The following is a 23,977-nucleotide window of genomic DNA, read 5'->3' on the forward strand; positions in this document are numbered from 1 at the left end:
ATCTCCTTTAGAATGGCCTGGTTGGATCTCCTTGCAGTCCAAGGGACTCTCAAGTGTCTTCTCCAACACCACGGTTCAAAAGCATCAATTCTTCAGCGCTCAGCCTTCTTCACAGTCCAACTCTCATATCCATACATGACTACTGGAAAAACCATAGCCTTGACTAGATGGACCTTTGTTGGCAAAGTAATGTCTCTGCTTTTTAATATGCTATCTAGGTTGGTCATGATTTCCTTCCAAGAGGAGAGGCAGTGATGATCAGGGAGTGGGAGGGAGAGCTTTGGCCTGACCTTGAGGAGGAACTGATATAGCAGAAGGTGCCCCTCTGCCCACCTTCTCTAGAAGCGTCTTGCTGTCACATTGCTTCCTCTGAATTCGTGTCAACCTAGGCTTCACAATCATCATATCACACACCATAAACAACTGTTTGAAGGTGTTTCTGTTGGACAGTTACTCAGAGGAAAGGAGCTACACATCCTGCTTCTTCCAGTAAGTTTTATTTCCCTTTGGACAAACTTGCTCGCAGCCTGTGTGAATGTGCTGAAGGTGACTCGATCCCTGGGAGCCAGGTGCCATCCCCGGTCCCCAGGCTGGGCCCCAGAACGTGCTGCCTGAGCCTGCCTGCTGTCCCTGAGTCCCCATGAGGCCAGTGGAACCGCTCTGGATGCCCTCGTCACTGTACTCTGATCTGCACCCCAGGGGTACAGCTCCAGCTTCAATGCTGAGAGAGCAACCGAGTGTGTCAAAGACAGAAGTGAGGACAGCGACAGGAGGCAAAGGGTCAGATGAGGCCAGTGACCTCCAGGACAGAGAAGAAGTGAGGAATCTGAGCAATGTGGCCGGGGGTGTTGGCAGGACATGGTGTCTGATTGGGTGGGTGTGTGAGAAAGGATACAGACTCTTTGGTGACACAAGGATACCAGGTCTCCATTGGGTGACTTGGGAGGGTGAGGGGCCTTCTCCAGAAGAAGGACCTACAAGAAGAGCAGCAAGTTGAAGGAGGATTCCAACAAGCTTGAGGTGAGGTTCCTGTGGGAAGCCTGATCATAGATGCCCAGAAAAAAGGCCATTGGGTCTATAGGTTTCAAGGGCCAGAAGACAGCCTGTAGGCTAGAAATAGAGATTTGTGTCAAACAACAAAAGGTAGTCACTGGCTCAGATGATAAAGAACCTGCCTGCGATATGGGAGACCTAGGTTTGATCCCTGGGTTGGGAAGATTCTCCAGAGAAAGAAATGACCACCCACTCCAGTATTCTTGCCTGGAGAATTCCATGGATAGAGGAGTCTGGCGGGCTACAGTCGATGGGGTGGCAAAGAGTTGACACGACTGAGCAACTAATGCACAGAGATAGGAAGCCTGAGATCACCCAGAGAGGACTCTGCAGAGGGGAGAGAGGAGAGCAGGGCCAGAGTCCAGAAGATGCCCATGTGTGGGGCTGAGCAGGTTGGTGGGCATGGTAAAGGCAAAGGAGCTGGCATAAGAGGCTGAGAAGCAGCCAGCAAGCCCTCGGAGGGGTCAGAATGGGAGGAGGTCATGACAGGCGAGAGTTTTCAGTGAGGACTAATCAGAGAGGACCAGTGCCTCCCAGAAGTCCAGAAAGTGATGGCTGGAAGGGACTGTGATTCGATTCTGCATCAGCACTTGGAAGAGCGGGATAAGGAGGGACTGGGTGGGAAAGGGAAGCTGGAGGTGGGAAAAGGAGAGCTGTCCTTGAAGGAAGGCATCTGAGAAGCACAAGCTGAGGGAAGACCTTGTCCTGGAGAGTCAGGGTCCTGGCAGAGACTTAATGAGGTGTGAGTCAAGAGCCAGTCAAGAGGGAGAGATATAAAGTTCAGGGAGAGGGTTGGATAAATGAGAAAGAACATTTTTGGGAGCAGCTGGAGGGATGGGTTTCCCCTTAAAACAAGTAAACAGGCTGTAGAATTAATGAGCCCATTCTCACTGATATGTGCTGTGCTATGTTGATTCAGTCGTGTCTGACTCTTCTCGACCCTATGGACTGTAGTCTGCCAAGCTCCTCTGTCCTTGGGATTCTCCAGGCAAGAATACTGGAAAGGGTAGCCGATTCTCACTGATAAGTCTCATCAGAGAAGCTGTCAGCAGGACCTCATACACCTTTTTTATTTGGTTAAGGGTATCCCCTTTTCCTAAACCCACCAAGCATTGCATAAAGTATACAAGGATCTTCTACACAATTATTAGTATCTCATCACCACACAAACTACTACTGATTTTTGGCTGGGATTTTACCTTATTCAGTAACTGAACCTGCCAGGTGGTAAGTGTTCCTAAATATAGCAGTGCTCTGGGACTTCTCAGACAGTCCAGTGGGTAACATTCCCCTGTTCCCAGTGCAGGGGCCTTGGTTGGATCCCTGGTTGGGGAACTAGATCCCACATGCTACAGCTAAGATTGAAGGTCCTTCATGCCACAACTAAGACCTAGCACAGCCGAAGAAAGGAAGAAAGAAAAATATTAGAAAACAACAATAACAACAACAACACTTTTAAAAAAAAAAGCTGTAAGCGGGCATCCACACACACTCACAGGCACACTCCACTTGCAAACACTCACAGCCTTGGTCTGGACATGGGAGTCAAGGCAATGACTTGCAACTTATTCAACCAGGCTGGGGAAGGGGTGGACACCGCATTTCTTTCTTCCTCTTGCCTCCAGCACTGACTATCGTGCAACTGGTCAGAAAAAGGAGCCAAGAGGAGGTGGAGACTACACATAAGAGTGTCGTGGAGAAGTTCAATGACTCAGGTCAGAGAAAGAAGAGGCATCAAGGCAGTATCAGAACCACAGAGGCTACAGCACCCATTTTTCTCCTCCGTCTCAGTCTTTAGACCCTCATTCCCTCAGTCTCTCTCCTCTGTCACTCTGACTTTCACTTCAGGTCATGTTATAAATTCACCCACCCAGCACTGGCCCTCTCTCCTGACTGAGGGCTTTCTCCCTGTTCTTAGGAAGCTTGCTTCTGGTCAGATCACCTCCATCCACTGTTGACTCAGAAGAGAACCTGGGCTTGGAGCAGGATAGAAGGGAGCAGAAGCTTCTGTGCTCCCTGGATATGATCTCCCTCAGATTAGAAGCTGAGCAGCATGTGAAATCTGTTTCCTGTCCCTCACTGCCCAGCCCTGCCTGGGCTTCCAGCAGGTGGAAGTCACCCCTCCCCATTGCCTCTCATTCCCCCTCTTCGAAGTGAGGCAGACAGAGAAAGTGAGCAAGAGACAGCAAAAGAGATTTCTTGACATTTAACATTTTTTCCTGGAAATATACAGGCAAGAAGAGACAGAGGGGTCACCAGAGGCCACACCTATGTGCAATGCAGGAGACCCAGGTTCTATCCCTAGGTCAGGAAGATTCCCTGGAGAAAGAAAAGGCAACACACTCCAGTATTCCTACCTAGATAAGTCCATCCATAGAGGAACCTGGTAGGCTACAGGCCATGGGGTCACAAAGAGCTGGCCATGATTGACTGACTAAGCACAGAGGCCACAGCCATTTCTCTGGGTCTCAAACACTTGAAAAAATTGAGTCTCTGGGCAGAGTACCCTCCCCCACCCTACCCCTTCCCAAAAGAAAAGTTACTTTAAAGAATGAAGTCAGAACTTATTTAGCCCCATTTATTATTTGAATAATAATAAATGAATAGGTAATACAGTCACATAGTTCAAAATTCAAAATGTACAAAAGGATATATAGTATCAAGTCTCCCTCCCAAATCCCTACCTCCTGTTCCTCTTCACAGAGGCAACCAGTGTTACCCGTGTCTTCTGAATATGCATCTATAAGATATGAAAATATGGATTTATATGATCCTCCCCCATGGTAGGAGGTGAAACACAAATGAAGGTGCCCATACACAATTCTGTGCATTGCCTTGCTCTTTAGAAGAATAATTTCTATAAAAAGATATAGTTTTATAGCTGCAGAGTATTTCTTTGTCAAGCTGTGTTAGAACTTACTTAACAAATCTTCTAGGGAAGCAGAGTTCTATTATGTCCGATCTTTGGACATTTGTGGAGAGACCCCGGATCCTGTAGGGACAGCCTGTGGGGGAGGCTCCAGCCCCAGAGGCCCTGGCTCATTTGCATGCTCACACGTGATTGGTCCGCCCCTGGCCCCATGGCATGGTGTGACTGGTCTTTCTGCTTCTCACCCTTGGCTCTCACCCAGTCACCTATGTTGGCTATTGCCAAGTTCAGAGGACCCTGGTCACACCACACACCTGGCACAAAATGACCACTCCTCATTACCACTGCACCCACAAACCACCTCAAGTGCTAACTAGAGCTGCTGCTGTCTCCATGAGCATCCTCTGCAAGAGGATGCAAGACAGGCCTATACAAATGGGCAGAAAGAACTGTGGGGAAACACCTTGCCCCAGGACTGGGGGAAGGGGCGGCTCCCAGACACAGGGAGACAGACGGGGACTGTCCTCTCAAGCTAGATGTCCCTTGCATTTTCAGACTTCCACAGGCCTAGAGTCAGGAGAGGAGACCAGAGTTGAAAAGTGAGAGCTGAGGAACATCTCCTCAGGGCTGGGATGTAAATCCCAGGTTATAAGAATAGGTAAGAAGAGGAGAAGGTGAGGCAAGAAAGAAGAGGGAGAAGGAGGACCAGGATGAGAGGAAACATGGGCCAAAGAGCCCCTTCCAGCTGGACTCCTGGATTCACAAGCCTGCCAGGAACCCTGCCCACGGCCTCTAGGCAACCAGTCCCAGAGAGACCTCGCTTCCTCTCCTCTCAAGTGAGGACTGGGGAGTCTCAGGAGAGACCTGGCATGGCCTAAAACCATTTGGGGAAAGCAGAAAGCAAAGACAAAAGAAAAGAAAATGAAAAACACCAAACCGAGGAGTCTTGTAGAAACGTGTAACCATGACTCCAGCCTCTCGGCTGACCGTTCCTCTCCTCTGCGACAGGAACCCAGCAGGTTGGGGTGCGCAGAGCTGAGAAGCCCCTGATTCAGGCAGCATAGCTTCAGGATGATCCCAGTGAGGCGGTAAGCAAGGGAGGATGATGGAGGAGAGAGAGGACCCAGGGGTGTGAGGAGGGAGAAGAGGGCACAGGCTCCCCAGTTCCTGGCCCTTCTCCCCACACTCCCAGACCCTAGAGCCACAGTCACATATCCCATCCCAGGAAACACCTAATTGGTGAAGAAGCCCCCGTGGGAGAAGGCAGGGAGATCAGGGGCACAGGCAGGATCCTTGGGCAGACAAGCCAGGGAGTTGACCTCACAGGACCCAGCATCCTGGTGTTTGTGGAAGTAGATTGAGTCAGCAGAATTGACGGAGGGGTCCTCATCAAAGAAGTTGTAGGGTCGCAGAAAGAAGCCCACACCGTTCCCCACTGTCACCGTGTTGGGAATGTCCTCTGCATGTGGGATGTGCAGGAAACCGGCTGTCACCCAGGCCACCAAGTCCTAGTGAGGCAAGAAAGAGGGTCATGAGGCCTGGTGCTGCTAAGGACACCTCTGCCTCCCACAGGATTCACTTAGGGAGTCCACCATCACTCTCAGTTCAGTTCAGTTCAGTCACTCAGTCGTATCTGACTCTTTGCAACCCCATAAATCGCAGCACGCCAGGCCACCCTGTCCATCACCAACTCCCGAAGTTTACCCAAACTCATATCCATCAAGTCAGTGATGCTATCCAGCCATCTCATTCTCTGTCGTCCCCTTCTCCTTTTGCCCCCAATCCCTCCCAGCATCACCATCACTCTAGAGGGCTTTAAACCTTTTTTTCATAGTAACCCAGAAGTCAAAGCATAAAGAATCAACTTCATATTAGGAGCAACACCAGCCTCCAATGTCCCAGCCTGCAAGTGCCATCTCTGACATTTCCCATCACATCGCCATCAGCCGACCCATCCCAAGAGAAATGATGACAACCACAGGCTACTTCAGCACTTCCCCCAACACTGGGAGAGTTCCCAAACTGTAACTGAAGGAAGGAAAATGGAGGAGAGTAGATCAGGTTTGGGTGGCAGAAAAGTTCAGCATTTGGAAATTAATCCTTTAGTGGTGAAGACAGAAATGGAGAAGTTTTAGGTATAAGAGATGTGGTCTTCCCTGGTCATTCCAGCCCTTCTGAATCCTGGAGCCTTTAAAGGACTCAGTCCACAAGCAGAGACTGAGAGAGCTGCTGCCTCTTGAGGAGAGGCTGGAACCTCAGCCAGGGTCTGCAGATGAACTCCCAGCTTAGGAAGTTTCCCCCCACAAATAGTGAGCAGATCCACAAAAGCACAGAAGCAGAAGTCAGCTCAGCCCTTCAGCTGATCACGGGCTTTCAGGCCCCCAGCCAAAGGAAGCTGGGGCTGATCTCTGTGCCTCCCACCCCTCCCTCTTCTCCCACAGTCAGCTGACCTTTCCAGCAATGGTCTCATTGTTGATGAAGTCAGCAAAGTCCACAGTGGGAGTCCAGGGGTCATTCTGATTGAAGACACTGGTGCTGCTGGGCTCTGTCTCCTTCCTCTGGGTCACGGCCAGCTGGTACCTAGAGATGTTCTGGTCAGGGGTCCATGGTCACCGTCCCTGTCCTGCTGCCTGATCATCATGGAAGGGAGCTGAGCCCATGGACCTCAGCTTCCCAGCTCATCCACACCCTCACCGTGATGTCACCCTAGTGTGCAGCCGGCTTCCTGTACATCCCACATCCCACCTGGTGGTTGGCCAACATTTTTTTTTTAAAGATACAGTGCTTGGCTGATCTTTTTCTTTGTGTTTCTTTTCTTTTTGACCTGAGCCCAACATCTTTTCATGTCCTTTTCCTGTTGATCCCTTTGGATTTCACAGCATCAGAAAAACAGGAAAGACTTATCTGCCTGGGCCTTAGCCTTCCAAGGGAACCATGTGTCTACTGTAGGCCTTTTGATAACCAGGAAATGTTTTGTGCTCTTACCTCACCTCGTGTAGATCTTGAACTGGGTTCCCAGTTGCCCCTCCCAACATGTGCTTCTCATCTCATCCACCCACGTCCAACAATACACACCACCCACCTCCCCCAGCTGATGGCTCTCTCTGTGGAGCTGTTCTGGGGCAGCGGCCTCCCAGCAAAGCTGACCGTCTGGATGCGATAGCCGCGAGGGTGCCCCCACTTGTTGCTCTGCTTGCTGGCCAGGTACAGGTAGTGAGGGGAGGCCCCTCCCAGGGGGAAGGCGGCCTGCTCCTCAGTCTCCAGCTGCTTCCGGGTCACCTGCAGCCTCTGTATCTGGTGCTCAGGGCTCCAGGGTACCGTTGTGGGGACAAAAGCCATGTCCTCAGCCCAGACCCAGTTCTCCAGTCCTGGAGGGGTGAGAGGATGAGGAAGGGCTGGTCAGGCAGCTGCGCCACCCCATGGACTCTGCCTGCACCTGGCTTCAGAGTAGGGGCCAAAGAGACCAGACTCACTGTGTCCCCTGCTTCCCTCCCCTCATCCCAGGATCTCCACATCTTTCAGCCAAAGCTGGTGACCTCTGAAATATTTCTTTGAGCATTTCACTCCTTCCTTGTTTCACACTTATTAGTGAAGACACCTGTGCTCAGTGCTGGGGACACTCTGATGAATGCAACCTTACTCTTCTGCTCTCACAGAAGTCCAAGGAAAGCCAAGCCTTAAAGAGCCTACAGTGTGAGAGGAGCACATTCAACATTCACAGTTAGAGGAACCCAGGTACAGGCAGGAAGAGAGGCAGTTCTGGTCCACGTTTCAGCTTGGCCTTAATGATGTCACCATCTGAGATGGCATGGCAAAGCATTCAAGGCTGGAGCAAAAGAGGAGCAAAAGCAAAGAAGCCCAACTGTCACCTATTGTGTGTGTTTCCAGGGACACAGAGGGTGAGGGTGTGGCTAAAACAGCAAAGGGAAGCATCTGGAAGGCAGGTGGCAGCTGCCCTCTGAAGGGACAGGCCTGGCTGGTCCTTTTGCAGTTGGGAATCCATTAGTGACGGGGAAACTGGGGAGTGTGTGAGGGAGCAGGCTGTCCTGGGCTGGAAGGTCCCTCTGAGCACAGGGTGAACCCTGGAGTCTAAGTAGCAAAGAGAGGCCTAGCGCCCAGCAGGGACAACAGGAAGGCCAGGCGACGGGTTGGAGATATTCAGCAGCAGAACAGAAAGAAAAATCTGGTGATGAAATCAATGTGGGGAACAACAGTGAAATGTCATGGACTCCTAAATATCCCATTACCTTGGCTCTCTGTGACCACCAACTCCAGAAACTTTTTGGAATATTCCACAGTATCCTCTCTACCCTTCACATTTAAATGTATTGTGCCCAGAAATGAAAACTCAAGGAGGAGGGGGGCCCACCTGCCAAGGAAATGTGCTCCTGGGGATATCCAGAGCTGGCATACATGTGCCAGGGACTCAGCAGAATGCACCCAGATCTTCCCCAACACCAGCACTGCAGGCAGACACAGATAAGCCAAAAAACAAATGTCTGCCTCACTCAAGTTGGGCCCGTATAGGTGCCAGGGAGGGAGGAGGGCAAAGAGGACCCTTAGCCTGGATACTGTCTCTTCTCTAAGCTGAGCTTTTCCCCAAGATTTTCTGATGAGGTCATGTGGATGGAGTCTGGCATCTCTGTACCCAGCCAGTGAGCTAAGATCACAGGGAAATTCAACAGTCAACTCTCTCCCATCCAGCTAAGAGAAAGCATGAAACTCCAAAACCGCATACCCACATCTTCCTTTCCTGGGAAATCTCCATCAAACCCAAAGCAAATAGTGACAACTCCTCAACCCCCTGTACAAAATCAATGCCTCTGCCAGCATGTCTTACCTCCCACATCCAGATCCACCTTGTAGTGGGCACTGTGGGTGTGGACGGTGCCCAGTGTGTTCTCCCGAACCTGGTTTCCGTATTTTTGGGCAGTACCAAAGAAGAACGCTGAGCTGATATAGCCCGTGGCATGGAATTTGACTTCTATGGCCCCATTGGGGTGAAAGACCATATCCCACACATAGTCATAGTTGAGCAAGGTTGACACAGATCTGAAGACCAGCACTGTCTCCACAACGCCCCCAAAATACTGGGAAATAAAATCTGAGTGGTGTCGCCTCAGGGGCAGGCCCTTGTTCTGCTCAAACACACAAAAGGCATCATGTAGGGTCCTGGGGGCTTGAGACTCCAGAAGGAAGTGCCAGTCCACATAGGTGGCCAGATAGGGGCAGTCCACCCCTCGGGTCAGGGGCGTGGCGAATTTGCCCATGCCAAAGCAGCCATCCATATAGCGAGTGAGCATTGCTGCTGGGGTATTCCCACCATAAATAGCCACGGCCTCTTGCAGGCTGATCTCATAAGCCAGTCGTTCTCCTTGGAATCGAATGTCAAAGATCCTAGGACCACTGAAAGCTCCGAGGCCAAAGGAGAAAGTCCACAATGAGGAGGCCACTCGATTGCCCTGGACACTGAAGCGGGGCCCCTGAGGATGGAACTGCAGAGGGGGAGTTGGACCCGGAGGCACCCGGGACTTCAGGGACCAGGACCCACCTGTGCCATTGTTTGGGATCACCACCACATTCACACGGCCAGCCTCAAACTGCTCCTCCAGCTGGGCCAGACTTTCATAGTAGCGGCCTTGAAAGAACACCTTCTGGATGGTCCACTGGGCAGGGTCCAGAGCCTTGTGATCTACCAGCAGCTCTAACCCCACAGGGTGCAGATAGTACCCAGCCCCTGAGATGTTGTAGTAGAGGCCAAACCAGGTGGCCCGGTCACCTGATTGCAAACCGCGGGGGGCTGTGGTCATGGTCACCAGGTTCCCTCCTCCTTGTTTGTAGGAGCAGCAGTGGTGCAGGACACCAGCAGCCTGGGGCAGTTCTCTGTTGAAGATCATCTGGTCTATGTCCAGGTACTCTCGGAGAAGCACGGGGCGTCGGTAATAGGGCAGGGGGCCCCCATGACGCTCCACGGTCACATCCCGCATGTAGGAGGGCTGGGGCAGCGGCCCCACCACCAGCTCAGTCACATTGGGTTGGGGTTGTCCACCAAAGAAGACGATGGCCAGTGCCTCCCGGGCAGGTGGGGGGCTCCTCCTGTCCAGGTGGGCCAGGGCTGCAGCCTTGGGGGGCAGCTGCAGCTCTACCGAGAAGATGCAGTTGTCAGAGGGTCGGGCCTGGGCTGCATCCGCCAGGTCTGGCCCCAGCTTCTGGGTCAGGAATCTCATCACAGCCATCAGCTCTTCTCGGCTCAGGTCTGCAAACAGCTGGTTCTGGCCAGGGTGTGTCCAGGGCTGGACACTGGGGGTTCCGGAGGGGCAGTAGTGAGGTTGGCTGGCTTCACCCCCATCTCCTCCCCTGCCAGCTATTAAGACACACACCAAGGCAAAGATGGTGATGACAGCCAGAGCAAGGAGCACCAGGGTGGTCTTCTGGTTCATGGTCCCGTGATTATAGAGACAGAGGATTGAACCAAACTGGAAACGTGTTCTCAGGCCAGCAGAAGAGGGTCTCTTTTGGCCCCTGTATTGAGGGTTCCTGGACTCTGGCTGAGGTTTTCAGTATTCCGATGCAAAGGAAACAGAAGGTGGGGAGAGCATGGGAAGGCTGGGGGCGGGGTGGGGCGGCGGGGGCGGGGCTAAGGCAGGGCCCCAGCGATTTCCACAGCCCTTACATGGCTTTGTCTTCCAGACTCCCAATTCAGATTCTGCTCTCTGGGTCAAGGGAGCTCTGGTGTACGGGGAAGGGGTGGTGGGGATTTCAAAATAATGCAGCTAACCAGAATGAGCACAGAAATGCATAGAAATGTCAGAGGGGGGCAGCCCCTTGTCCCCCTCAACCCCTCTTCTTTCCCTAGCCCTCACTTTTCCAGGGCCAGATGTTTCCTTTCCTGCAACTGGAACTACTGTCCTCCTTCCAAGAATACCCCCCACCCCCCTTCTTCAGTTTCCCAAGCAGCATTTCTTGGCCAGGTCTGTCCCCCTTGCCCCCTCTCCTCCCTGGCTAATTTCCCTGGCCAGAATCCCTAATATTCTCTGGGGGATTCTAGATACTTCAAAAGTCAAACAGAAGAAATTCAAGTAAAAATCTCATAATACTCTTTATTATAAATTACACACACCATGAGGTTTTTCAAAAATTCTATTTTTCCATTTCAATGCACATGCATAAAGAAATGTCTGGTATAATGTTCACCAAATGTGAATACCAGCTATTTCTGAGTGGTAGGATTTGTGAGGGGTTTTGCCTGAATATTTTAATAATGGCATCATTTGTATAAATTCATCATTTTTAAGACAATGAATTGGAAACAGGAGTTTACCAACAGGGTATATGGGGGTTTATGTGGTAGGAGGCTATTTCCCAAGGGTCGAGTGTCAGGAAAGCAGGAAGTGGAAATAGGAAGGAAGGTACAGGTCTTAGCACCACCACCACCCTGCCCTGTCCATGTTCCTCCATACACTCAGGGCTACAAGTCTTGGTAAGAGAAAGGCGGCAGGTCTGGGACACAGGCTGCCAGGTGGGGAACGCAGGCCACATGATTCACACTGCAGAGCCCAGCATCCTGGCCTTTCTCAAAGTAGACACTGCCAGGGGAGAAGATGGAGGGGTCCTCATCAAAGAAGTTATAGGGTCGGAGCAAGAAGCCAACTCTGTTCCCCAGAGTCACTGTGTTGGGGACATCCTCAGCGTGGGGGATGTGCAGGAAGCTGGCTGTAACCCAAGCTACCAGGTCCTGCAGGAAGAGGAGGAGCTGGAGATTTTGGAGGCAAGACCCAGAGAACCTCCCCTCAGCCACAATCCCCAGTCTCCAGCCCCAGGCCCAAATAACAGGCTTCTCATCCATGTTAGCAGCTGTAGTTTGGTCTCAGAGCTAATCTCACCCTAGGAGGGAAGAGCCATGTTGGTCATCAGGGGACTCCCTGGCCCCTAATCTAACAGCTGGAAACCTACCATACCCTCCATCCTACAGCCATGACACTAGGCTCAGGGGAGCCCTGGTCCTCTGCCCCTAGGGCTACCAACCTCTCCTAAGAGGGTCTCATTGTTGATGAAGTCAGCAAAGGCCGCAGTGGCTGTCCAGATGTCATTCTGGTAATAGATGCTGCTGCTCTGGGACTCCTCCTCCTTCCTCCGGGTCACCGCAAGCTGGTATCTAACCAGGAATGTTGTAGGAAGGGCAGTGTCAGGAAACATCAAGGGCCTGGACAGCCCAGATAGCCTTTGAATCAGGTTCTGTGTGAGACTGATTCCCGTCCCATTATCTGCTTGGATCTGAGAGATCCAGGGGTGAAGGGCCCACTGAGGTTAGTGAGCTGGGGTCTCTTAAGAGCTGGGATGGGAAGGGGACCAGCCCTTCCCTACCACCCAGTTCCCCGGGGCCCTCCTCACCTCCCCCAGCTGAGGGCCCTCTCCATGGTGCTGTCCAGCGGCATGTGTATGCCAAGAGGGCTGTGGATCTGGATTCGGTACCCGCGCTGATGACCCCAGGCATTAGTCTGGTTGCTAGCCAAGTAAAGGTATCGGGGAAGGGGGCTCCCCAAGAAAAAAGCCGTCAGGTCCTCCCTTCCCAGGACCTGCCGAGTCAGCTGTGGGCGCTGCAGTTGGTGCTCCGGACTCCAAGGGGCTGCCACAGGTTTAAACACCACGTCTTCAGCTACCACCCAGTTTTTCAGCCCTGCCAGGGTGAGGGGAGGGAGAGGAGTTCCACACCAGGTGAGACAGGTCCCTTGTCATCTCCGTGACGCCCACTGCACTGGCCTGAAAAAGGGCTGCAGAGCCCAGCAGACAGCACTCTGCACTGGGAACCAGGTTTGGACTTGAGGGCTAGCTGATCTTCTTTGAACCTGTCCTGTCCAATAGCTACCACCGGTTACAAGTGGCTCTTTCAATTTAAAACTTCAGTTCCTCAGTCACACTAGCTACATTCCAAGTGCTCAACAGCTACCTATGGTTGGTGGCTAACAGACTTGACAAGGCAGGCGTGTATTTCTATTGCTGCAGAAAGTTCTGGGCCCTGGTCTATCCAATAGACCTTGGACCAATTATTTGCTTCTCTGTAGTGAAGCAAATTTGATTCAGCTTGTGAATCTCTACACTAGGCATAAAAAAAGTTGTTCTGTGGCTGAGCTCCATAAATGGAAAAGCACACACAGGTGGCTAACAACATTCTTCTAACTATGAAAGGGATTTTTGTCTTGGAGAAGCTGGCTGGAAAAACCTGATCCCCTCTTCTGGTGCCCTGCATCCTCCTCCTGACTCTGAAACTTTGTTTTTCTTCTCTTCTCAATTTGGCAGGGACCACTTTGTCTTTTTCATAAATAAATACATTTGTATCTTTAAATTGTCTGGGGTGATCTCTGAAAGCTTATACTCTTTCTGCAGGTTCAGACTGTCAGTTCCTTCCAGTCTGACTTCCATGAAGGTGCTGGCACAAGGGAGCTGTCTTGAATGCAGCCAGTGCCCTGTGTGCAGGCGTCTGACACAGCCCCTGGCCCACAGCACGAGCCTGCGCTGCATGCTCTAAGGATCCAGTAAGTGTTACTTGATTTTATATCCTAAGACAAGGCTCTTTAACGTCAAAGTGCTGGAGAGAAAACTTCACATCAGAAAATAGTCATATACCGAATCTGTCAAAGAATAATCTAGTTAATACTAGCATTTCCATCATGCTATTTTCTTAGCTCTCCTCCCCTCCACCTCCACACCACACACACAGAGGCACATGTGCCATCTTTACACTCAAGAGGATATGAAAATGTTTCACAAGAAATATGCCGAGTTACGGTGCATTATACATGGGGAGCCACTTTCCGACCCATCTCCCCCCACCCTCCTCGATTTCTGTAACTGTAAAATAGACAGGGTCTGGCGGATTCCAAATTTTCTCTCTGAGCGAATAATCTGATTTGGTTCATTATTTTCTGAACTGGACAAAAATCTGTCAAGAGGAGAAAGCCCTTGGTGCTTAGAGCCCTACTTGAGAAATCCCTCTACATTTGCATCAAGCCTGTTACAGACCTGCCATGTCACTGGAGAGCCTACTGTGATGACGAGTGCTGGCAGCAATGGGCTGGGCCTCCCCAGAAGGCGCCTGGGCCCCTATGCTGTCTCCCTAGTCGTCTGAAATCCTGTGGGAGCAGCCCCCAGCCAGCTACTCCCTCTCTCAGGCCCCGGCACTACCTCCACTCTATAAACCTCTTTAGATGCTGCTTCCTACCTCTGCTCATCCCCTTGCTTTCCCCACCTCCACACTCTCTCAGAATAACGAAGAACTCAGAGCCCCAATTCCAGCTGCATCCAGCCTGACAAGGCCAGTTCCCTACCCACAGACAGGCTAAGGCAGCCAGCTAGCCAGCACGGCCATTACGTTTCGTTTTAAAGTTTCAGGTCAGAGGGGCCAGGCAGTGGAACCCTATCTTCTGCTAAACACCCAGCAGACCCAGCATCTAGGCTAACTGCAGTCAAAACACTCACATCAGTCCCTGCTGTTGCCACAATAAACTGTGGTATTGGAATGCCACCCTCTTACCTCTTTGGGCCTGATGTGGAGGTCTCCCTCCCCTCTGGCCCACCCCAACTCTCCGTCTTCATCCCCCGGGGCACTCACCTGCCACATCCAGGTCCAGCTTGAAGTGGAAGGCATGTGTGTGCACCGCCCCCAGCACTCGCTCCCCCACGCGGTTCCCAAAAAGGAGGCTCTCCTCTCCCCCGCTCAGGAAAGCTGTGTTGATGTAGCCCGTGGCATGGACCCGCCCTTCGAGTGCCCCATTTGGGTGCAACACAAAGTCCCAAATGTAGTCATAGTTGCCTACAGAGGACACAGACCTGACTACGAGGGCCGAGCCAGCCAAACCACCATAGAAATGACTCTGAAGCTGATTGTGGTGCCTTCGGAGAGGGAGTCCCTGGGCCTCCTCAAATACACACACAGCCCCCGGGAGCAGCTGGACTGCCCCTTGACCCACCAACACGTGGGTGTCCACCATGGTAGACTGGTAGGGGCAGTCTACTCCCCGCACCAAGCCCCGGCTGTGACGGCCAAGTCCATAGCTGCTATCAAGGTATCTGGTCATCATGGTCTTGGGCGAATCGGCACCATAGACAGACAGACACTCCTGGACACTGACTTCATAGGCCACTCGCTCACCCTTGAACCGAACATCAAAAATTCTCATGCCACTGAATGCCCCATGGCCAAAGGTAAATGTCCAGAGGAAAGACTCCACCAGGTGCCCTTGGACGCTGTACCGGGAGCCCTGAGGTGAGAACTCAAGAGGGGGGAGAGGACCTGGGGACACCCGGGAGCGGAGGGATGAGGCCCCATCTGGCAGGGGTAGAGGAACTCTAACCACGTCCAGCCGGCCAGCCTTAAACTCCCATTCCAACTGACCCAAGTCTGAATAGTAGTGGCCGAGGTAGAAAACCTGCTGGACAGCCCAGTGGGCAGGGTCCAGAGCCCTATGGTCCAGCAGTAGCTCGAGCCCCACGGGGTGAAGAAAAATCCCGACACCTGAGATGTTATGGTAGAGGGCTATCCAGGTAGCACGGTCCCCTGAGCGCAAGCCACGAGGGGTGGCATGCAGAGCCGCCAAAGTGGAGCCATTGTAGTTGAAGACAGAAGCCAGGAAGACTGGGGCCTTGGGGAACTCCACCTTTTTCAGATGCATCCACATCTGGGCAGACTCAGTTGCCAGCACGGGGCGTCGGTGATACGGCAGGGGGCCCCCATGACGCTCCACGGTCACATCCCGCATGTAGGAGGGCTGGGGCAGCGGCCCCACCACCAGCTCAGTCACATTGGGTTGGGGTTGTCTGCCAAAGAAGACGATGGCCAGTGCCTCCCGGGCAGGTGGGGGCCTCCCCCTGTCCAGGTGGGCTAGGGCTGCAGCCTTGGGGGGCAGCTGCAGCTCTACCGAGAAGATGCAGTTGTCTGAGGGTCGGGCCTGGGCTGCATCCGCCAGGTCTGGCCCCAGCTTCTGGGTCAGGAAGCTCATCACAGCCATCAGCTCTTCTCGGCTCAGGTCTGCAAACAGCTGGCTCTGGCCAGGGTGTGTCCAGGGCTGGGCACGGGGGGATACAGAGGGGCAGCGGGGAGGCAGGCTGGAGCCACCACGGCTGGTCAGCAAGACATAGGCCAGGGCAAAGATGGTGATGAGAGACAGTGCCAGGAACACAAGGACTACCTTGAGATTCATGGTGAATGCAGAGAGCTGAAAGGAGAGTCCCACCAGCTGCTCCTTCCAGTTACTGACATCAAATCAGGGTTTATATTCAGGAGGATGGATAGGAATAGCGAAAACTCCACCCTGTGGGTTGGACGGGAAATTTCTGACCTTGATTTATATAATTCTGCTCCAATTTTCTGTTCTGTGGTTTGGCTCAAGGTACGGCTTCCACGTGCATCGCCTTGGCCCATCCCTGAATTCCTCCCAGCAGCACGGTCAGTACCGGCTCCCAAGTGCCATCATTTAGAGCAGATTAGAGGGCATTTGTATACACGCTAAACTCTACCTTCTGCCCAGAATGGGTCTGAGGAAGAATGCAAATCTTAGATGCCCGATCAAGTCCTATGAGCTACATGCAACCACTCTGGCCACTTTCCTACCTTCTGGCAGGCACTACCCCCAGTATTTCCAGGATCCACTGCCCAGTTCAGCAGTAAGCACTGTGTTCTGCCAGATGCCTAAGGCCAAGCCCTTGATCTGTAGTCTCAGGCCTCTTCCATCTAGTCGGTTGAGAAACGAGTGGTGAAGACCTGGCCACAGCAGTCAATTTGTATACCATCGCAGGTCCCGAAGCGGCGTGACCTCAGGGGACTTACTTATCATGAGACTCAGTGTCCTGATCTATAAAGAAGGGATAAAACTACCCTAGAGATTCATGGAGAATCAATGTGATCACGCAGATAAAGTGCTTCACAGAGCTTGACACGGGGCAGGCATTCAAAAACAGTCAGCTACAGGTACTGATCTCTGAAACAGAATAGAAGAAATGTTCCTCCACCATTCAAGACCTTAAGTCTTTTTTTTGTAAAGACGATGGATCCCAGATCAATGGATATCAGTATGCTACTCTGCAAGGTGGAAGTTAAGGAAACTTTTATTTCAGAGGGAGCTAAGATCCCAGACAGCCCTCCAAGTCATTTGAAAGCCAAAACCAGGAGTCCCTGGCATATCCTCAAGAAACTTAAGACATTATTCAGAGAGAAGTATTGTATAAAGAAAACGATGGGGTGGGGTATGTCTTGAGCCAGGTGATTCCCCACACATGGAACTACAGCACCCTCTACTGACAGTTCAGGGTATTACTGGAGAAGGAAGGAAGGAGCTGGGATCTTGTCAGTGTAGAAGGCAAGTGAGGTTTGAGAAGAGTTATCTGGTGGCTCAGACGGGACACAATCTGCCTGCAATGCAGGGGACTGGGGTAGATCCTGGGTCAGGAAGATCCCCTGAAGAAGGGAATGGCTACCCACCCAGTATTCTTGCCTGGAGAATTTCATGGACAGAGGAGCCTCACAGGGCATGTCTGACTTTCACTTTCTTTCAACTTGCATTTAATTCAGACTGCACACAAATGAAGGACCCACTCTTGCCCCTTGGTAGGCAGAAGCCTCAGTCTTTTCATTATTTCAGAGAAAAGAGGCAGCTCAATTGGAGTAAAGACACCCAATAGAGTGACTGGAGGTATATATGGAGGTGGGTGTCCCAATGTGCACACACCTAAGTGTGAGTATGCCCCAGGCCACCAGAGCATCGCATCAGCGTCTGCAGCTTTAGAAAGAGGTCAAAGTACCTGTATTTTTAATAATTTCTTGACATGGTAAAAGAATTTTACATTACGATCCAAGGGCAGTAGAGGGAGGAGGAGGGGTACTGGACAATCCAACAGACAAAACGGGAAACTGAGAAACACAGGATGGGAGGGGGGAAGGGTTTTAGCTGGAAGGGGTCTGGAGGTGAGTAGGGGCACTGCCCAACTAAAATGCAATTGGTTTGTTACTGAGTACTATTCATGGGAAGACAGCATCCGAACTCCTCCTCTGTAGCATAACGGGAGACCAAAATGATGCGCTCAGATGGAAATATGATTGGAGGTTGGAAGACAGAGATGGGGCGGGGAAGGGGCAAGGATAAAAGTCAGAAACAGACACTGAGAGAAGGAAAGAGAGCCACCAACAGACTCTCCAGGAGTGGCAAAATAAAAAAGTAGGGGTTGATGAGGGTTAACACAAAAGTTGTAACAAGTGGTATCTCTGGAAGATTTGAGAGATAAGAGGCAACTCTTCTATGGTTTTGACTTGCTCGGCAGATTTCCACATACACACACCGTGTACATGCATGTGTGTGCATGCACACACATATACACACAAGTGAACACTTTCCCGGGAAGCACAATACTACAAATAAGAAAACATTTTTCCCAAAGGGAAAGCCTAGTAGCAGCAGCAGCATCTGGCCTCACAGCTGCAGACACCCTTACCCCAACTTACAACTGGCCTGGGAAGAGGCAACCAGGGGTCAGAGGACAAGCCTTTGCAAAAACGCCCAAAGGGACCCAAGTCACAGAGGAAGGGGCCTTCCCCACTCCCTCTGCTTCTCATCTCTCAGCTCTCCTCCAACTCACAGCCTCAGGCACCCAAAAGGCTACAATATCAGGAGACAATGGGCCCTGGTGGAAGAGGACTAAGACACCTATCACCTTCTAAACAGTGTGTGTGTGTGAGAGAGAGAGAAAAGGTGAGAGAGACAGGGTTTACAGGTGGGCAGGGCAGGGGGGAGGGGAGGGCATCAAGTAACAGCAGCAAGGCATGTGTGTGCTGCATGTATGTGTATATATATCACACACATATGTGTATGTGAAAATCCTAGTTATAAAAACATCTGAAGGAGCTAGGGGCTTGGCAGAAGAAGGTCTAAGGTGTTTCTTGTCATGATCATGTTCCAGGTACAATGTATGTAGACGGGAAACCCTCAGTCATCACCAGGGCAACTGTGGCAGGGAGGCTCCAACGTCCCACAGTGGCAAGGGACACTAATCTTCCTTCCGGAAGAGAGGACTTGGTCCCCTCCCTCCCGCCCCAGTTCCTAAAAACACCGAGCACTTTCCTTCCAGTTCCCTCAGCTTCTAACCAACTCATCATCAAAAGGAAGAAAACACAAAGCCCAAGACACAGGAGGGAGCCGGGGAGAGAAAACACAAGTATTCTTGTGCCAGCATCCTGCGCACACAAACCTGGAGTTCTCCAGAAATTAGGATGGGGTGGGGCGGGGGGTATTAGAGAAGGAAATAGAAGAGTTCCTGAGGCCTGAAAAAAGAGGTAAACACGTCACAGAACTACATGAGAGTTTCATTAGACTCTAACTAAAAACAGAGAGAGGTGTGATTACTATTTCCAGCCAGTTTCCCCATCACGATAGTCATGTAACAAACCAAGGCAATGTCGGTCTTGAGCCAGACTCACAGAGTCCCCTGACCCTGGCCCCGGCCTCAGTACAGTGTCTCTGCATTGCTGCTCCGGGGCCTTTTGATCTTCTCAATATTTTTCAGGATCATGTCATGTAGAGTGACCTGGGAGGAGAGGGATCAGGGAATCATGTGTCTATTCAACCCCTACCTCACTAGGAAAATGAGACACCCCCACAAACCCCCCACTCCCAATCACTCACATGATCCAAATCTCACTAGAATCTGAATTCAGGGTGGCTGCCCTTCTACCTCTCTCATACCCCGGACACAGCTGGGGATATCCCAGCGTCCAAGAGTCTAATAAATAACATTTATGAAGCACTTAACATACCAGGAATTACACTAGGTCCTTTAATGTGTTAGATAAAGAAACTGCAGTTTGAGGTTAAACTTGCCCAAGGCCCCATATTACAGGTGGAATTAGTTCTAAATCTATGCCTGACGCTAACACCCACATCTCCACCCCAAGACTATACTGCGCCCTTTCCCATCCAGGTAGAAAGAAGGGAGAGAAGCACCTAGACACCTGCAATGACCTCATGGGGCTTTCAACACTCAGTTGATGGGCAGAATTTGTTCCATTCATTTTACCTCCAACCCCCAACTCAACCCCCAGAGAGTGGGAAGAAAATAGCCACCAGAACTAAAAGCTAGAACAACTGTGGGCAGGGTCCAAGGTAACTTACATATTGATTCCTTAGCTCTGATATGATGAGCCGAAGGCTGATATATTCTTTCTCGTCAATCTCTGTCACGGTGCGACGATAGTCTTCCTGGTGGGGGGCAGAGAAAAGTCTTGTTCCCAAGGCCTGACTGTCACCCACACAGCTCCTCCTAGGAATAGTCACTCCTCCCTGTCCTACCACTTCCACCCTCAGCCCAAAAAACCCTCACTTACCACATGGGGATATTTAGCTATTTTAGAAACCAATTTGGCTCTTGTAATATAATATCTGAAAGGAGAGAGAAGAGGAGGAAGCTGCAGGAGACCCCAGACGGTGTTCACCACCTCACCAGCCCCCAATTCCTGGGCCACACGCCAGCAGCCCTACCTAGAAATCTGGTCCAGATAAGATGCAGCTTCACTCTCAACAGTTCTTAGTTCTGCAACTGTTTCCTCCTGAAAAAAGCAAATGAGTCAAAAGTCACTTCCATGTCATCCCACGGCAGAACAAAAAGGAAAGGAAAACAGAAACACAGAGGAAGTGAGAATACTCCCACACCTTCCTCTCCAGTTTCTATTGCAGGTGCCTTACCTGAATGGACACCCCAAAGTTGTTGCCATCTTCTATCCTAGGAATCAGGAGTTGTACCCACATTTTGACCTGGAGGGTGAGGGGATCAAAATACACATTAAGAGGACCTCAGCCCTTTCTCCTAAAGCCATGAAGTACACAATTCATGCTGTTGGGGCCACAGGCCAGGAGCACAGGAGCCAAGACACCTAGTCTGCCAGCTGCCACATCACCTCCACGCCCCCAGCCCCATCATCGAGCACATCCATCATCTAGCACAGTTCAAGCCAGGTTATCTGGGGTCAGCCCACAGGTCACTAGCCCCTGCCTCACCGTGTTGCATTTCTCAATCAGCAGCCGGATCTCAGGCTTCACTTTCTCAATAATGTCCACCAGCTGCTGGTTGCTTTTTAGCATCCCATTGGGCATCACAAACACCTTGGTTCCTGGCAGGGATGTGAGGAAGATTAAATTATTGGTGTGGAAGGGCAGGACATAGCATTCCAGGTCTCTCTCTCTCTCTTTCCCAGCCCCAAGAAATGCTATGACCTTGGCCTTTTATCTGGCATAACCCTATCCACAACCTGTCGCCCCCAACAGAATAAAAAAGAGAACACACGGATTAACAGACTAAACAACAAGTCTAGAGTATTCCAAAAGTCTGAATAAGGAAATTTAAATATGCTCCATTTTTCCCATGGATTTGTGAGAGCTCAGGAAGCATGGTTTCCGGATGATTCTCATAAGGAGTAGGCAACCCAGATCCCTCTTTCACAGTAGGGTTTGCACTCTTCAGAGATTTTAATGCCTCCACTGATCTGAGAGGAGGCAGAGCTCAGGTGGTAATGCAAGCAATGGAAAGCAGCTGTAAATACAGATGAAGGTTTGCTAGCTTGCCTATTGCTCACCCCCTGCTGTGTGGCCATAGACCAGTACCATGATTGAGGACCCCTGCTCTATAGACTTAACATATCAACTATTATTGAAGAGGAAAAACTAACACGGAACTGGCATTTCTGTGAAAAATCTGTGATGTGTCGTCCTCTTCAACCTGTCTCCCTTGACAGTCCACACTAAGACAAACCCTCCCTGTTAATTGGAAAATTAGGTTTAGAGCGCTAAATAACGACAATGCTTAGAGGACATGGGAACGTGAACTCTGGGAAATAAAATCAGATCCTGCTTCCTGGCCAGGAGAACACATTCTGCATCTGCCGGGAAGGACTGGGGTGGGAGACGGTAAAGGCAGCTCTTACCCTGGAAGGCCTCTTCACATTCATCCAATCTTCGCTTCTTGTAAGTAGGCTAAGGATACAAAGAGATGGGAAATAGCCTGCTGGACATCCCCATCCCCATCATAAGTTACCCTTCAAGCAAGTTTAATCCCTTCCTTAGGACAGGTTGTCTTAAGTTATGCACAATTTATTAAGCACATACAAGCCTTTAAGACAAGATTCTTGCCCAAATGCAACCTAAACTCTGCTGGGAAAACCAATCTTTCAAGAAGTATAAACAAAGGAAGCAATTAGGGGGAATTCCCTGGTGGTCTAGGGGTTAGGACTCGGCACTTTCACTGCCAGAGGCCCAGGTTCGATCCCTGGTTGGGGAAATAAGATCCCACAAAAGGAGCATGCTGTGGCCAAATATAAATAAATAAATAAGCAATTAGAGGAGGGAGAATACTACAAACAACAGGAAAAACGAACCACTGAATGCAGAGTTAGGATAATTAAGGGAATATGTGCAAATCTGCCAATTCCATAAAAACACACAATATTCACTCAACAAACGTATTTAGCAACTGCTATGTGCTGGGAACAATGCTAGATGCCGGGGATACAAAGATAATTAAGATAGTTTCAGAACTGCAAGTTCTATCAGTGAGACAGTGATACAGACAAAGAGCAAGACAGTGTCATCAGTGTTATAACAGAATGTGGACATATAACTGGTAACGACTAGGTGCCAAAGACACACAAAGGCTAGGACTGTAGTTACATGAGAAGAAAAGTCCGGCCTAGAGTCATGGGGACAGACCAGATCACTTGCGGGAACCTATAGCTATCTGTCCTATTTCAAACTCACTCTAACAGAGTAGCATTAACACATTCACCTCATGCTACAGATGAAAATCAGGATCTAAAGGAGGTGCTCTGGAGTCATAATGTCTTAAGAATCCTCATTTTCAGATAAAAAGCCCACTGTCTCCTCTCAATATGTTTCAACTGACCAGGAAATAGAGAACAGAGAACCCCTACTGCTTCGAAACACAAAGAAAAATATAGGACACTTACACCATCCAGTCCATCATGGCTGTTGGTGAGAAGAATGGGGTCAGGGACTGGGAGATTCATGTCTGAGTGGATCTGAGTTAGGTCATGGATGTTTAGGATTGGTTCCTGAAAGAGAGACGCCCACCCCCAAAAACATTAGTCTTTTCAAGATGAACAAAGAAGTATTTCATTCAAAAGGCAAGAAATCAGAGTGCGTTAGGGTACACAACAAAACAGAATCAACACCTCATCTGTCCCACTGGACAGAAGGACCTTGGCCAAGAAAGTTGGGGAATCTGAGGAAAAGAAAAGCGTCTCTCACCTTCAAAAAACTATCAAGTTCTAACAACTTCTTTGGGAAAAAATTTGCCACCAAGTCTTCTGCCTGAAGATGAGGGAAAATACAACCGAATTAGTACCTGTGGGAAGGCCTGTCTCTATAGATATCTCTTCTCTGGGGAACTCCCAACTATTAACCAACACTCACTCTCCTACTTATTTCACTCACCTCACTTGTGATCCGCTCCCTGAAAGAATCAACCTAAAATTAACAAAGAAAGCAATTCAGTAAGAGCAAATCAGCAGCTGGCAACATAAGTATAGGGAGGTTGGGTAAGCCCAAATCCAAATGTCTTTCCCTCACCTTATAATTGTAATGAGAAGCTGAGAGGCCCCCAGACTGCAAATACTTTATTTTTTTGAGGATCCATTTCTCCATCTCAGGAGAGGGAAGCGGGGCTTGAGGGCAGCACCCACCTGTCTTCCCTCCCTCCCTCCCAGTCTGAAGCTGTCTGACTTTGAGAGCAGACAAAAGACAAGCAGATGGGGGAGGTGTGAGCTCACAAACGTGTCAACCCCCATCCAAACCTGGCCTACGATACGAGGCAAGCCTGACGCCAAGGGCAGGGGCAGTAGCAGCGTATGCAGCGGGGACGTTGCTGGGCTGGGGGGCTTTACGCTGTCACTAGCCTAAAGCACTAAGTCCACCACGTGTCCGCGAAGGTCTTCCCTATTAGACAGGGTACATTAGGCCACCCCATATTATCCTCTCCCCCGATGCCGTCCCCGGGGGTGGGGGG

The 23,977-nt window shown here is 50.7% G+C and overlaps 2 protein-coding genes and 1 non-coding gene across 7 annotated transcripts in view; 1 reads left to right on the forward strand and 2 right to left on the reverse strand.

Annotated features, from left to right (window-relative positions):
- Positions 1-16,923, reverse strand: part of LOC104990420 (membrane primary amine oxidase) — a 27,480-nt gene extending 10,557 nt beyond the window's left edge. The window contains exons 1-4 of one of the 4 annotated variants that reach the window (XR_825511.1): positions 8,763-10,783; positions 7,005-7,290; positions 6,373-6,502; positions 4,510-5,430 (exon numbers count right to left, since the gene is read on the reverse strand). Coding sequence is in view for 3 of the 4 variants with exons in the window: in XM_010842492.1 (XP_010840794.1) it covers positions 5,155-5,430; positions 6,373-6,502; positions 7,005-7,290; positions 8,763-10,362 (2,292 nt within the window). In the remaining variant the exon portion in view is untranslated. Of the gene's footprint in view, positions 1-3,595; positions 5,431-6,372; positions 6,503-7,004; positions 7,291-8,762; positions 11,658-11,947; positions 12,078-12,313; positions 12,600-14,531 lie in introns of those variants that run through there. The other 3 variants (XM_010842494.1, XM_010842492.1, XM_010842493.1) reach the window with 3 other exon arrangements.
- Positions 16,924-17,005: 82 nt separating this feature from the next.
- PSME3 (proteasome (prosome, macropain) activator subunit 3 (PA28 gamma; Ki)) overlaps positions 17,006-23,977 on the reverse strand; it is a 7,795-nt gene continuing 823 nt past the window's right edge. The window contains exons 1-11 of one of the 2 annotated variants that reach the window (XM_010842491.1): positions 23,542-23,631; positions 23,407-23,439; positions 23,221-23,283; positions 22,920-23,024; positions 21,882-21,930; positions 20,959-21,071; positions 20,647-20,715; positions 20,443-20,510; positions 20,289-20,343; positions 20,077-20,163; positions 17,451-19,492 (exon numbers count right to left, since the gene is read on the reverse strand). In XM_010842491.1, the coding sequence (XP_010840793.1) occupies positions 19,412-19,492; positions 20,077-20,163; positions 20,289-20,343; positions 20,443-20,510; positions 20,647-20,715; positions 20,959-21,071; positions 21,882-21,930; positions 22,920-23,024; positions 23,221-23,283; positions 23,407-23,439; positions 23,542-23,616 (798 nt within the window). In that variant the 5' untranslated portion in view covers positions 23,617-23,631 and the 3' untranslated portion in view covers positions 17,451-19,411. Of the gene's footprint in view, positions 19,493-20,076; positions 20,164-20,288; positions 20,344-20,442; positions 20,511-20,646; positions 20,716-20,958; positions 21,072-21,881; positions 21,931-22,919; positions 23,025-23,220; positions 23,284-23,406; positions 23,440-23,541; positions 23,632-23,977 lie in introns of those variants that run through there. The other variant, XM_010842490.1, reaches the window with a different exon arrangement.
- TRNAE-UUC lies at positions 22,162-22,234 on the forward strand. The gene has a single exon. It is a non-coding gene; the product is annotated as a tRNA-Glu (tRNA).

The sequence above is a fragment of the Bison bison genome, unplaced genomic scaffold (assembly GCF_000754665.1).
Source record: "Bison bison bison isolate TAMUID 2011002044 unplaced genomic scaffold, Bison_UMD1.0 scf7180017864180, whole genome shotgun sequence".
NCBI lineage: Eukaryota > Metazoa > Chordata > Mammalia > Artiodactyla > Bovidae > Bison > Bison bison.